Source organism: Emydura macquarii, unplaced genomic scaffold, assembly GCF_026122565.2.
Source record: "Emydura macquarii macquarii isolate MOO-44397 ecotype Brisbane River unplaced genomic scaffold, CSIRO-AGI_Emac_v2 contig_719, whole genome shotgun sequence".
Taxonomy (NCBI): Eukaryota; Metazoa; Chordata; order Testudines; family Chelidae; genus Emydura; species Emydura macquarii.
In genome coordinates, this window is record NW_027130856.1 from 3,544,149 (window position 1) to 3,559,954 (window position 15,806).

The 15,806-nt window shown below is 37.2% G+C and overlaps 1 protein-coding gene across 2 annotated transcripts in view; it reads right to left on the minus strand.

The window, feature by feature from the left end:
* The window catches only part of ITGB1 (integrin subunit beta 1), an 82,617-nt gene that overhangs the window by 47,775 nt on the left and 19,036 nt on the right, over positions 1 to 15,806 (minus strand). For both annotated transcript variants that reach the window (XM_067542615.1, XM_067542616.1), the window contains exons 2-3: positions 2,321 to 2,390; positions 1,925 to 2,010 (exon numbers count right to left, since the gene is read on the minus strand). In XM_067542615.1, coding sequence (XP_067398716.1) covers positions 1,925 to 2,010; positions 2,321 to 2,390 — 156 coding nt within the window. The remainder of the gene's footprint in view (positions 1 to 1,924; positions 2,011 to 2,320; positions 2,391 to 15,806) is intronic.

Below are 15,806 nucleotides of genomic sequence, written 5' to 3' on the forward strand. Positions count from 1 at the left end.
TAACATTACTAAAGTCAATCTGTGCAACTGAAGCAAGATTAAAAAAAGTGTTCAAAGTAACTCTTCCAACAGAAACATGAAATCACTATTCAGTTAGCTACTCTATTGAGATGCTCCAAAACCACCACCACCAGATGGGAAAATTTGCTTTTTTCTTAACTAGCCTGCAACAAATTGAACGCTATGTGCGGCAACAGAATTGTAGTTCTGCTTTTTTTGGAACTGTTGTAATTAAATAGTACATCACAGTATTTGGATTGACCATAATGGAATTACAGTGCTCTAATAACCTGAAGAAGAGCTCTGTGTAACTCAAAAGTTTATCTATTTCACCAACAGAAGTTGGTCCAATAAAAGATATTTATTTACCTCACCTACTTTCTCTCTTTAGTGCTCTGATGAGGCAGGAGAAATGTATACAACTCCTGAAACATTTGTGAAAAGTTCAGTTAGAAGGAGGAAGAGTGAGGAATGTACTTCTGAACTAAAGTTCTTGGAAAACTTGTCTTGAAAAAAGATACCATCAAACAATCCACAAAAGCATTTTGACCTGTAAATACAGTATGAATAAACGATCTCATGTGACTTCTAGTATGAGGCATTTTTAATCATTGCAAGAGATAGGAAGTTTTTTCAATGCATAAGCAAAAATTGAAGGGTTTTTTTTATGTATAGTTCCTAAAATGTGTCAGACATATTTACTGATGTGGAACTGGCCAGGAGCTACATAAATCTGCAACCTAGAAGATGAAGTTGAAGTTGACTAGATATACTAAATATATTCCAATATTTACTAGGGGTATGTCTTCACTAACAGCGACAAATTCACCGCCATCAGACTGATCTATCTGGATCTATGCTCAACGGATCCAGAAGTTGACTTGTTAAAACCACCCCCTCAAGTGGCGCAGCACAGCAAAGTTGTGTGGAAGTTGTGTAGCTTATAGCTTGTGTAGTCGTGGAAGTTGTGTAGCTTGTGTAACTCCCGTCTACTGCCGCTGAATTTTAAGGTAAGTGTAGACCAGGCCTAGGTGTATGTGTCTATTGGGGGGTGGGGGAAAGAGAATAGTTAATAGGTAAGGTTTACTATCTTATTATGTATAAAGTCTTATTACTAAAAATCAGGAAACTTACCTTAGAACTTGCATTTGGCAGCAACCATACTAGTTAAGGATTTAAAACACTACCCCTTAAAATTCCTATTCAGTTTTTTATAGTTTTTTTAAACAAGGTTGAAATTTTCCATACCTGGTCTCTGCTCAAAGTGGTTTTTTTTTTTAGTTGGAATAAACAGTTCAACATGTGAGGCTAAGACTAGAATAAATTGTATGATATTATATTATGTTATTTGATACATAAGTTCAAACCCTTACGTTCAGTCTTAAATTTTGCACTTCCTGATCTGAGTGCTTAATTATATAACCTTGCATTCTCTTATTTTTAGTATGAAATAAAACTAACACCAATCCACGCTAAGAATCAAATACTGAAATCTGACCATTTCAGGCTTAAAATGTATCTAAACCCCTCAAATCTCTCTCTCCCAACTCCACTCTCCAACTTTGTCTGTATCTAAAATTACCAATGCTCGAATGTCACTGGGAGAATATAATTAAACACATCCAGACAGACTCCATGCTGGAATGATTTTAAATAACTATGAGACAGATCTCCTAGGGTCTATGTCCCCTTAACATTTGGCAATAAGAGAGAGGTCAAAATCTCTGGCACTTTTTGATGGGCAGACCTAATCAATCCAGGTTTCATCCAGTAATTTAGCATAAAATACTTGAATTTAGACATTGTAGACACTGAAATAAATGGCTACTACAGAAAACCCTAAAATAGGTAAGAATAGATCATTTTTAGTGTACTAAAATACCTAAGACAAACACCACAGAAAGCATTTCACGAATATACTCACTGTCTCTTTGCACCAGCCACAGTTTGGTCCTGCTTGTATACATTCCCCACATGATTTTGCATTAGCTTTTATACAATCACTTCCACCTATCAAGGAACATAAATAAATCATTTCATTTTAAAATATGCTGGTAATCACACACCATTTTAAATAAATGTCGCACTATCAGCCATGTAAATCAATGTCAATCCAGTTCAAACAGGCAACCAAAGAAAAGCAAAATATGAGCGCTACCGTTTTATTATTATTACTGCTTCTCTGACAGTTACAATGAAGTACTTCAAGGCAAAAGTGTGCTATTTATATTAAATGAAACCATGGTAAAAATATACCGTTCAACTTTACTTAAAATTAATCTACTGCTGAAGTCAAGATTTTTATAACATTTAGATGTACCTGATTGGGCAAATCCATGCCATATCGAGCAACTTAGTAGTACAGCCCATAGGAGCAAGTTGAAATTTGTCTGAAAAATAAAATGCAAGTAGGTGAGCTACTTATATACAAAACATAGTTGGGCAGCATGGTAAGTATGGATATGCAAATGTGATTCAGACATTATTGTGATGACTGTGTGGACTTGCCTTTGTTGATCTTATCAAATACATTAGGTGAGTGTTATGACCTGGCTAAACAAGATATGATTGTACTTGTCACATATGCAGACTGGACATTATACTAGGAAGTTTCCACACTGTGGACAGTTTCTTTTCAAATTTCCCCCCCCCCCCCCAACTCTCAATTGAAGTAAATACTTTTGCTCCCAGAACCTTGAAAAGAGGTTCAAAAACAATTACAACCCTTCTCCCCTCCTGCCAAAAAAAGTATTCAAGATTGGAATATACCCTATAACCATATGATCAGTATTGCAGGCAGTATTCAGATGAGAGCAGACTTATGAGTTATATAATATTTTTTATTTTATTCTTCATCCCATTTTTTTACACATCCTAACACACTGCTTGCTTTTTTGACAACTGCTATACATTGAGCAGAGGTCTTTACTGAGCTGTCCACAATGATGCCTAGATCTCTTTCCTGATTTGATACAGTGAAGTTAGAACCCTAGAAGGAGTATGAGGGCTTGCCTACATGAACATTCAGTTTGCAGCAAGCTAGGGTGTGAATCTGCCCCTCACTAGCCTCCTGCCCACTAACTGTCTTTGGGGACCCTGCTGGTGCACATTAAGCAATTCCTCAGTGTGCTCTGATCTACCCTGCTTTGAAAAAGCAGTAGATCAAAGCACACTAACCATTAGTGCAAGTCAGCAGGGTCCACATGGGCAGTTAGTGTGAGGCAGGCTAGTAAGGGACAGACTCACACTCTAGCCCGCAGCAAACTAAATGTTCACATAGACAAGCCATAATTAGTACACATTTTTCCCTTCAATGTGCATTACTTTGCATTTATCAACACCGAACTTCATCTGCCATTGTGATGCCCATTCATTTTGCCTGGCTAGTTCCCCCTGAAGTTCTTCACACTCTTCTCTGAACTTTACTAACCTAATCAACATTGTCATCTGCAAAATTTTGCTACCTCACTGCTCACCCCCTCTGTCAGATTGTTAATAAATATATTAAACACTGCACGTAGTATGGAACCTGGAAGTATCCTGCTGTTAACCTTTTGTCATGATGAAAACTGATTTATTCCTTACTCTTTGTTTCTTGTCTCTTAATCACGTTTTGATCCATGACAACACTTTGCCTCTCATGCAAGGACAGCTTCATTTATTTAGTTGCTTTTAGTTAGAGATCTTGTCCAAGACTTTTCTAAAGTATAAATAAATTGTGTTAGTTGGTTCTCCTTTATTATATTATTGACACTTTCAGGGAATTCTAACAGATTCATGAGTCATGACTTTTCTTTGCAGAAACTGCACTGTTTAGATCCTATCATATGATCTTCCAGATGTTTTATTTTTCTGTTTAATTGTTTCAACAAATTTACTAGGTATAGATGTAAGACTTATTAATCTATAATTCTCTAAATCCCCTCCTGAAGTCTTTTTCTAAATATATGGACAATATATACTACCCGCCAATATTCTGGTATAGTAGCTGTTTTTAATGAGAAATTGCAATTTTTTTAATAGCAATTCAGCCCACAGTGGATAAAAGTAGATGACTTTTTTAAAGATTAAAATTGGATTTTTAAAATTTAAATCTAATAGAGGGTTGGTTTTTTTTTTTAATAAACCTTTTAAAAATAATGTATTATGTCAACCTATGTTAATACCTAAACTTACTATAATTTATTAAAATCATTTAAATTAATTTAAAAAATATTAAGTATTACATGTGTGCCACCAGGTTTTAAAGAAAATCAAACCGTTGAGCTGGTAGAAGTCACTGCCTAAGCACCTGGAATCAGAGTTTATTGAAATGTTAAACAAGCTTTTGACAGCAGTATCCTCTTCTACAGGTGCAGAGAGAATATTTTCTTCATTTCAGTTTATTCAACTAGTTCCGTTCAATACAACATACAAATCAGAAACAGCATGCCTAAAATGCACAACCTGTACACAAAGATAAGGCCCATTTTGTTCCTGCTTTTCTGCACCCAACAGCTGAACAGCTGAATTGTGGATGCAATGTATTGCTTGAACACCTAAGTGCTATAAAATGCCACTGTAAATATTTGTTTCCATAATTCCGTGAAGGTGCAAAATCACAGGCAACTTCTGAAAACCCAAACCTAAGATTAACCTTCTCTTACTCGGCATGGTAATGGAATATTATAATATGAAGAATACAAAACATGATATGTGTTAAAATAAGAATTGATTTGTGTGCATGTGTCTGTGATAAGTTCTGACTGCGCATCTACTGTATATATGTAAGTGTGGGCCAAAAGTGAGTGTGCGGCAGACTTTTTTCCCCACAGTTCCTCACCAGAACTGCAGAAGGGCCTTCAAGTCCAATGGCATAAGCTGTGTGGCTACAGTTCACCAGACTGAGTGCACTAGCAACACATACCCGTTTTGGTGACAATTCGTCCTAGTGATCGTACAATACCTACTATCAAAGTTTTATTAGACTAAGGCCTTAGTACGCTTTGCTAGGGTGCGATTCAATGCACATGTCAAATACTTCGGATGACTCATTTATTTGGGTGCGTGACTTACACTTGTCTTCAGCAAAACATCACTGCAGATAAATATAATGTATATTATTAATTTTAAGTAATTGCTATATTGTGCAATGCATCTATGGTTGCTGAAGGATTTTGGTCAGGCATTTTTGTCTCTGTGATGGATAATTATAACTGAAGTTAAGAACCAGTTGGGACTTGAAAAAGTAGGAAGACTTGTTTTCCTCTTTCAATCTATAATAAAAATTAGGTGTGAGTGGATGTGCGATTCTGTTCAATATCTCTCAAATTATTTAGATTATGGTACAGAAAGTATCCTTATAATGTTTGTGGACAGTACCAAATTGGATTGGGTTGCAAATGCTTTCGAGAATAGGATTAAAATTCAAAATAATCTGGACAAACTGGAAAAATGGTCTGAAGTAAACAGGATGAAATTCAATAAGGACAATGCTAAGCATTGTCTACTTAGGAAGGAACAATCAGTTGCACACATACAAAATGGGAAATGAATGTCTAGGAAGGAGTACAGCAGAAAGGGATCTGGGGGTCATAGTGGATCACAAACTAAATATGAGTCAACAGCGTAACACTGTTGCAAAGAAAGCAAACATCATTTGGGGATGTATTAGAAGTGTTGTAAGCAAGATATGGGAAGTAAATCTTTTGCTCTACTCTGCAGTGATTAGGCCTCAGCTGGACTACTCTGTCCAGTCCTGGATGCCACATTTCAGGGAAGATGTGGGCAAATTAAAGAAAGTCCAGAGAAGAGCAACAAAAATGATTAAAGGTCTAGAAAACATGACCTATGAGGGAAGATTGAAAAAACTGGGTTTGTTTAGTCTGGAGAGGAGAAGACTGAGGGGGGACATAACAGTTTTCAAGTATATAAAAGGATGTTACAAGGAAGAGGGAGAAAAATTGTTCTCCTTAATCTCTGAGGATAGGACAAGAAGTAATGGGCTTGAATTGCAGCAAGGGTGGTTTAGACTGGACATTAGGAAAAGCTTCCTAACTGTCAGGATAGTTAAGCACTGGAATAAATTGCCTAGGGAGGTTGTGGAATCTCCATCATTGGAGATGTTTAAGAGCCGGTTAGACAAACACCTGTCACAGATGGTCAAGATAATGCCTGGTCCTGCCATAAGTGCAGGGGACTGGACTAGATGACCTCACAAGGTCCCTTCCAGTCCTCTGATTCTATGAGATCTACTAGTTCTAAAAACTTGAAAGACATGGTGACCAGACAATCAGATCAATTCACTAATTACTAATCATATTTCCTTTGTTTAATAAATAGGTTAATTTTAAATGCAAGATATATTTTGATTATTCACTTTTTTCTTATGTATCCAGCTCATTTAAAGTAGCTTTATTTAACTAATAACAAAAATTTAAATGCTGTTTGTGCAAATAGAGCTTGAAACAAATCACAAGTAAAAAAAAAAAAAAAAATCAATCTAGTGAATAAGAAATGTACTTTCTAACATAATTACAAAGAATGTAAAATTAAGAATCTGAATAAATGCAAGTTATGCTTCATATTTGCTTAAATCAATATGTACAGGTAGAGTTTACCCTCTGGGTTACCAAAAAGAAGCATTAAATTTAGTGTAAAAGCTGTATTTAGCTGTAAACCAACATGATTTAATGGTTAAAAAGCCAATAAAAAAAAATCAATCTTTCTTTATCTAAAGAATTAAAAAATACAAATGCACAACAACATTAAAATAAATTATTTAAATCAAGGTTTCTTGCTTGCAAATTTAAATCATGATTAAAATCAGTGATTTAAATTGCTTTATTTTAAATCAATCCATCCTACTTCAGCACTTCATACTTAAGCTCCATCAAATCTCTTGGATGCATTTCTTCTTCTGACACCTTTATCTCTGATGGTACCTCAATTTTATTACCAGAAAAGAGCAGTTATCTCCCTGTGGTGATGACTGACGCAAATAAATAATTTCGTTTTTTAGAAACATCCTTAATTGGTTCCTTTACCCATGTGATCCAGCAGACCCACTAATTTAAACTAAACATTAGAAAAATGCCCTGATTTTGTGATATGTTGGGCTGAGTAATAGTCTCTCGAGGAAATTTGGGGAAGCATAATTTTTCAGTTATTTAAAATGAGATTGGACAAATGTACTGTATAATAGAGAACGGACCTGCATTTTTATATGATCTAACACAGTGTTTCTCAATCTTTTTGATACCAGGGACCTGCTTCTTATACTGTGTCAGGGAGATCTCAGGGACCGGTGCCGGTCCATGGACCGGACATTGAGAAACACTGATCTAATAGGTTTTCCCTCCTTATTTTATCTTCCTTATATTTTATCTTATTTTACCATTATTTTAGGAAGATACCACAGTGATTGAAAACACTCTTTTCCTCTTTTCAACGTGAACTGTTTTCAAAGTTAGTCAGTCCTTCTGTACTCAAAATGAAGGTTGTGGGGGTCAAAATATAGGTAGTCCTGGGTTAGAGTGTAGATTCTGGTGTGTATAATAATGCTTTGCAGTCTGTTGGAATATAAATATCTATGAAATGTTTTATTTTCATGGTTTCATACCATAGGTAGGTATTTGAGGCCCTTCCAGACATCTTGAAAATACCAAAATTAGATGTAATGGAATTTAGGCAGGAAGAAATCAAATTTAGTAGGATATTTTACTGTATAACTGTAAAAACTCAGAGACAGAATTAAACAATAAGCCTCAGTGATCAGTTAGAAATAAAAACAAAACATTATTTTCACATTCTGTTTACAAAAGAAATGTCTCATTCCGAGGGTAAAATGACTTTAAAATGCATCTGAAAATGTCAAGAACCGGGCAAGAAAAAAAGGATTGTGTTTTGTTCGCACTACAAATCCTAAAACAGATATCCCAAAAAAATACTAGTAAACTACATATTATGCATATTTTGTTAGAAAATAATTTGAATGCTTATAAACCACTGAATCCAGAAAATTAATGAATTGTTAGTTTTCCTCTTTATTAAGGAGATACCTGATAGTGACTCCATCGTTAGGGTTGTGTTCTAAAAATGGGGCATATGTTCCTGTTTTTCTCTACAAGCATATAGCCAATCAGTGTGAAATTTCAATTCTTATGCACTTTAAATTTTCTAGGTAATTTTTATCTGGTTTCTCATCACAACATTTTTTAACAGAAATTATTTGAAACTGGGCACTGGCTGCAAATTTTCTTTGCTGACAGATTTCTTATTTAAAATATGTCTATTCACAAATATTGGAAGAGAAGGGAAGTATCTGGGGCAGTGGAGCTTGGCTTTTTTTTTTTTTTTTTTTAATAGGATTTAGGAGCATTTTTAGTTGTTACTGAAAGTTTACATGCTCTTTATCCAAAACCTGATTTATAGGGAATAGGTGCACTGAAGTCTGACTTAAAATTTTCTCCATCAGGATCTATACTTTTTTATCCAATTTATTCCTACAATGGAAAAGGTTTCACTCACATGGAGCTACGGGCAGATAAGTTTTATCCAGCAGTAGCTGCATTTCTACCCCCCCCCCCCCCCCCCAAACAGAACTGCCTTTCTCATCAAACTGCTAAAACCAATTTAAACAATTTTTAAAAAAACCAACCCTAGGAAATTAAGGCACAAAAAATAATTGTGCAGCAATTAGGGTTCGTTCTCTCTCTCTCACACACACACACACACACACACACACACACACACACACACACACACACACACACACACACACACACACACACACACACACACACACACACACACACACACACAAAATATTTACCTGACACAAAAAGAAAGGGAAAGTTAAGTGATCTAACAGTGCATAACCCTTTAAGTCCCACAGCTTACCAATACCTGACTACTGTACATCAAAGACCATGCACTGCATCCTGAACTCTGCCACACTAGGGTTGTGAGCCTTCCCTCATCCTCTAACTTCCCATGTGCATGTATGCACCCTTTACGCAAAACCAACCATCACACTCAATGTACACAACTATTAATGTTCAGGGAACGTAATGGGGTAAAGGGGTCTGTATGGAGGGCAAAAGAGGGGCCAAGTTAAGGTTGCGGTATCTAGTCTGTGGTGTACAGTGCTTGTGGTAATGGTAAAGCATGTGCCTGTGGGTGGAACAGTGGAGGATATGTATTGTTAGGTAACTTAACTTTGCATTTCCTTGCTTTTCTGGGTTTGTGCCAGACATATCATGCATGTAACAATACTGTTTCACAATTAAGCTTTTTGTTTATTAATTTACAAAAAGCTTCAGTTTAAATATACTATATTCTGTTTCTTTTCATTATATTAAATTCAGTAAGTAAAATTAAATTGTTGGCACCATACAGCCTCTGATGTTACAGGAAATGAGAAATTATAAATAGATCACCTTTTTAGGTCAGCCTAATTGTGGATGAACAGCAAATCCATGCAGACTATATAAATAAGTCTACAAAGATGTGACACACTGCTGAAGCTATGACTAAGGCAGCTTGGAACAGAAACATTCCTGAGGAAATGCAGCCGTGTGATGAATGTAGTTCTGGGCATAGATTCCTCATAAAGTTAACAACTAAAATGTCTTCTTCCATATATGGGAAGGCCAATGGCTCTCCTGAAACAAGTAGCCTACCGATCTTATACATACTAGTTCACTTCCTAACTTTTATAGTTTTTCCATCTGGGCTGTTAAATAAAACATTTCATCCAAGATTTGTATCTCTGTTAATTATGGATCCAATCCTGAGTGCCATCAACTCCTAGCAAAATCACAAGCACTCTCAGGCTTGATCTATACTTACAGTGAAATTTGGCAGCAGTCGATGGGAGCTATGCTGTGCCGACGGGAAATGTAAACCCGTCGACACAGCACTATGCTTTTTGGGGAAATGGTTTTACTAAATCGATTTCTGGATCGATTGAGTGGGTCTTCACTTCCGCTCAATCAATCCAGACAATTTGATCTGATGGCAGTGAATTTGCCGCCATCAGTGTGAACATACCATCAGCCTCCAAGCTCCTCAAAGCACTAACCCACACGATGCTGTACCAGAATATAATTGTTACAGCAAATGCATAAGGACATTGTTTAGGTATTTTAACCACTTTTTTAAAAAAAATCTGCTTTTTCTTAAAATGCTACTATCATTTTTTTTTCTGATTAACCATTTTATGTTTAAAAAGAGCAAGCCTGCCAAGGGCTGAATCCTAACTTCTATTTACTGAATTGATTTCCAGGTATCAAATCATCCGGTTTTGTTCTTTCCTGCAAGAACAGCTTAAACTATGTCCTCATGTTAACATGACTTAAAATATTTCTGCACATTTATTAACAACAGTCGAATGGTATTTTAACAGAGAATATATATATGTTTTACAGAGGAAGATTTATATATAGCCGTGGGCCTTCGGACTTGTGGCTTTCTAAGTATCCTTGCTATTTGCATTCAGATGTATTGTTTACTTGGAAGATTTTTTAAAATAAAAAATAACAATGAAAAAGTTTGAGGCTACTATTTTGTAATCACAGTAGTGACTCACAAGGACTGTTCCAGTTGTCAGTGAACAAACAGGATGAAGGCTCCTTTGTAATGTAAATACTTTTCAACTGATAATGAAACTTATGCATATTGTTTAATGTGCCAGTTACTCTGGTATGTAGGTGCCCTGGTTCTCCCTCAAGAAAACGTAGGCATCTTGAAACTTTCTTTCTCTTCTGAAGAAACAGTTAGCTATCATTTATTAAATTAGTGGTAACATAAATGTGCTTGGTACAGAGGATAAGAATTATAGAAACATGAACCTCTCCAAGCCATCTTGCCCCTTCTCATATGTTCAGCTTATTGGCAGTATTGTAGTTTTAACAGTTATTAAGTGTGTTTTGTACAGTATTATGCATATGTGATACAGTATACTATCTGACTGGGATGCGGATCAGGAAGCTCCAGGATTCTGGGAGGCAAAGGTTAAGGGACAGACACCAGAAGCAGGTGGAGTCCATTAACTTCCCAGGGCAGAGAGCAGAAGCTGGTGGAGCCCATTAAGTTAGTTGCTGACACTACCAGGAAAGATAAACAGCTATAGGGAATGAAGTTGGCTGCCCACCTTCAGAGAGGATCCAGCTAAAATGAGTGAATCTGTTTGAAACCTGGTTTAAAAGTAGTTTGGTATTTCTGTTTCTCTTTCCAAAAGAAAGAGGAAACTAGAGACTTTTGTTTACTGAATATCGTGACAGGGAAATTTGGAACTGGGTGCAGGGCTATGCCTAGAAAAGAATTCTTTATTGAGAGTTGGAGGTGTGAGGGGAGGGCGTGTTAAAGGCCTTTTGCCCATAGTGTATGTACAATCCTGTTGCAATGTACTCTAGTCTAGACATTAACTGTGGGTGTCCTTAAGTTATGTATGTTCTGTAAGCAACAACTTTTTATGTTCCATAGCAGCACTAGCTCACCAATTAACAGATTTCTGATATTCTACAAACCGCTCCCACTTTCCTATGGGGTATTCTTACTTTGTTTATGACTGCAGTTGACATGACTTAAATTTTTCCACAAAACTCTCAATCAGGTTGCTAGCAATATGTTGTATGCAAGGTCCCCTCTACTCTGCAACAAACTTGATGCAAGTTCTTCTACAAGACGCCTGCATTCTATGGCATGCCAGCATAGAATTTGGGGAGTCTGTAGTAGCTTCAACTAATTTTTTTTTTTTAAAGTTTATTGTGTTGAACTAAACATTAACACTAAATACAGTTTGCTAAAGTGTTTCCTCTACTTAATATTAAATTCCATTCATTTTATACTGCTCCTAATTTTTTAACTGTCAATGTTCTTATTAAGAAATTATTCAGACATTATGATCATCTACTCCAACCTCATGCATGACACAGGCCACAGGACTTGCCTCAATTAATTTCTGTTTGAACTAGAACGTAGAAAAACATCTACTCTTGATTTGATCATTTCCAGTAATGACGTATCCACCATGATCCTTGGTAAACAGTTCCAATGTTTAAGTACCCTCACGGTTAAAAACTTACACCATATTAGCTTCACCTCTAGCTACTGAAACTTTTTATACCTTTGTCGGATAGATTAAAGGGCTCTCTTACCAAATTTCTGTTTCTCATGTAGGTAATTGTGGACTGATCAAGTAATCCTTTAACCTTCACTTTGATAAGTTAAATCAGAGGGTCCTTAAACTGGGGATCGTGACCCCTCAGGGGGTCACCAGGTTATTATAGCGAGGTCATAAACTGTTAGTCCACATGCATGATGGGGCTTTGGCTGTCAGCAATGTGCGGGGCTGACACCTCAAGCCCTTCAGAGCTGGGTAGCCAAAGAGCTGCTGGTCGAGTACCCAACCCTGACAGCAACTTTGAAGGCCCCCAGCAGCAGCACAAAAGTAAGGGTGGCATGACATGGCCGGGCTCTCACTTTTTTGGGGGGGTCGTCACAGCATGAAATATTTTCAAAGGGGCTCCCAGCAAAAAACGTTTGAGAACCCCTAAGCTAAACAGACAGCTTCTGGAGTCTCATTATAAGCACATGTTTTCCAATCCTTTAATTATTTTTGTGGCTCTTCTCTGAACCCTTCTCCAATTTTTCTACATCTTCTTGAATTGAGGGCACTGGAATTGGATACAGTAGTCCAGCAGTGGTTGTACCAATGCCAAATATATATATCCTCTCTACTCCTACCTGAGATTCCCCGGTCTCCTGCAGAAGATCTTTTGTATCAGTCTTTTATAGTGAGAAGCACCCTATAGGATGAAATGCTCACACTAGGTACTGCAATACAGAAACATACCCCCAATCCCTAAAATGGTATTACTGCATCTCTATCCTTACACTTCTTGGGGCTCCTGGGGAAGTAATGTTAATGTTGATGTAGCATGATTCCCATGCCAGAAGCAGCAAACCCAACAGCAAGACAATCCGAATGTGGGTATTAACAAATATTTTAAATGCTAAGTACATGGACAGGAGGGGAGCGAAGTGCAAAGATGACAAAAAGGAGGAAGCTTTTTTCTCCAAAATTAAAAAGCTCGCTTTAGTCTCTCTGGAACAGTTAAATCTTTTTTTAACATTTCTTATGGGGGGTGAACAGGGAGTGGATGTGAACTCACTAAATATCTTCTCTTTTAAAAAGAGAGGGTCTTTTCAAAAATAAAGAACTGTATGAAAACCTATTTACAATAATAATTTTACTTAAAAACATTACAACACTTGCTTTCTCTGAACAGACTTCAGCAGAACAGGAAAATTCAGTTCAATTCTGAGGAAGAATTGTCTTTCGGTTCAGCAACTGGACCGGAATTCAGTTTTAGATTCAATTCCCTGGCTCTGCCACAGAATTCCTGTGTGACCTTAAGCAACTAACTTGCTGTGTGTCTTATTTCCAATCTGTAAAATTAGTATAACACACACACTCTTCCCCCGCACCCTATCTCCTTTATCTATTTAGAATGTAAAACCTTCTTTGCTCTAAAGCAGTGTTTCTCAAATAGTGTTCCGCGGCCAGGGTTCCGTGGGCTGAGTTGAAGGGTTCCATGAAAAAGTGGAACCGCGCCGCCAAAATTAACAGAAATTGCGCCTCGCTGCCGAAAAGCCATGAGCGCGCCGCCGAAAACAGCTTAGAGAGCGCGCCACCGAAACCAGCCTACACCGCGCCACCGGAAAGGGGAAGATTTCCTGGACTTGTCGGCGGAGGGTATGGCATGGCCGCGCAAGGGTGCCGTGGCGAAATATAATTGAGAAACACTGCTCTAAAGAGTTTACTATGTTTGTACAGTGCCTAGCACAACTGAGCCCTTAGTTGGTACCCCAAATCAAATGATAACCTTAGGTTAACTCATACAAAACTGTTCCCCTGGACTGTGACAGCCCTAAGAGAAAAGCTATATTTTAAATAAAAACTGGCTTAAACTAAGTCACTTCAATTTTCATGTGACAGTTTGAGTTGATTATAAAATCTTAAATATATTCTGAAAACTAATAATGTACCATGTTGTGTATATTGAATCCCCATTAAAAACCCATAAAAGAAACCGAGTTTAAATTTTATTCCATGTGAAAAATTTCTGTAGAAAGAAAGTTAAAATTAAATAGGAAACTACAACTTCCTGTTCAGTTTCGATTGGTTCTCCCTAATCTTGTTGCTTGTAGCGCAGATACAATATGCCGGTATCTAGTTTAGAAAACTCTCCGTAGAAGGGGAGACAAGGAGAAACAGGAAGTGTAACTTTTGTCTTCTAGGTCAGACCATGATTCTGCAGGTCCTGCTAGGGAAGCATTATGTTCACAACTCTGAAGCTTAACCAGAATAACTGATCATTAGAAGTGATAATGTGTATTTCTGAACAGTTAGTGATGTTTTCACTTCTATCATGTACTGCTATATCTTAAAGTTTAGGTAATGTGAGGCTAAAGTTTTTAAAAGTGACTTAGGAGCCTGAGTCTCACTGAAAATCAGTAGGGGTAAAGAACCTAATGGGATTAAGGTGCTTTCTAAATCTTCATTCTCAGCTGTCACAATTCCCAGGTGTCAAAATTGAAGATTATATATAAACAAATCTCAGTGTATAACATCACCAGGCTGAGACCACAGCTCAAATAAAACTGATTTGGAACTACTCATAAATGAAGTCTCTACAGTATTGCTTTTTATATGTAGGATATAGTTGGTTCCAAATAGAACAGCTCATGTTACAGGCTATCATGTCTTGATCATCATACTCCTGTTAAAGTCTGTTGGCTTGCTGTCATTGATTTCAAAGTAGTTCAATGTCCTTGAATGGATGTGGCACAGCCAGTCTTTCCAGCTGAATATACTAGTCAGAATTAATTTGTTTTGTCCTAGTTGTAAACTTGGCTTCAGGACACTTTGTTTCTATGTATTTTCATACATCCTTCACCCACCCCACCCCCAAGCTGTGGAATTCACTGTCTGCTAGTGATGCTAAACTTCACATCATTCAGAATTCAAAGAAATATTCACGTAATTCAAGAACGATAATAATTTTAAGTTGTTCAGCACACTAGACAGCTTTGAAGGACACACATGTACACTACTGTCAGGATTGTTGCTAGTGAAGCCCTCCTAAATAGCTCCCTGACGTTGACAGAAATCATGTATGTAGTGGGATATTTTTTGTTGGAGGAAAGTAATTTAGCACTGCCACATGACAGAAAAAAGGACAGCAAGAGAAGCAGAAAGAAGTAGGAGGAAGGAGTGACAGGAGAGGAGGGCATAGAAAATGCTGAAAACAAAAGCAGCGTGGTATAAACCCTGGGAGGGAGAAGGGCAGAAATAGAATGAGCAGGGGGGAAAACTTCAAATGGGGGCACAGACTAACTGGGAATAACAGTCTTTGAAAGACAAAAGCTGTAGGGGACAATGTGGAGATGCTGCAACTGGCAGAGGCCTGTTTCTTTGACATGAACCCAGTAAATACTGGCTGCATCCCAGTATACGCCCCATCATTCAATGCACTGGAATAGCCCCGTAGAAGGAGCACTGTAGATGAGACTGTTCCTGCTTCAAGACTTTACAATCTTTATTCAGTCTTTAATGGTTGTACAGTATCCAGCATAATGGGGAGATGGGTCATTGCTAGGGCTCTTAAGGGCTACCATAATACTACTAATAATTTAATTTAATACACTCATGCAGATTCTATTTATGGTAAGTGTCTTTTGAAGTGTTAATCATGTTTATGCAGTTTAGCTTTGTCCTAATGTGGATAGGGCCTTATTTATAGTATGCTTTCTGCATG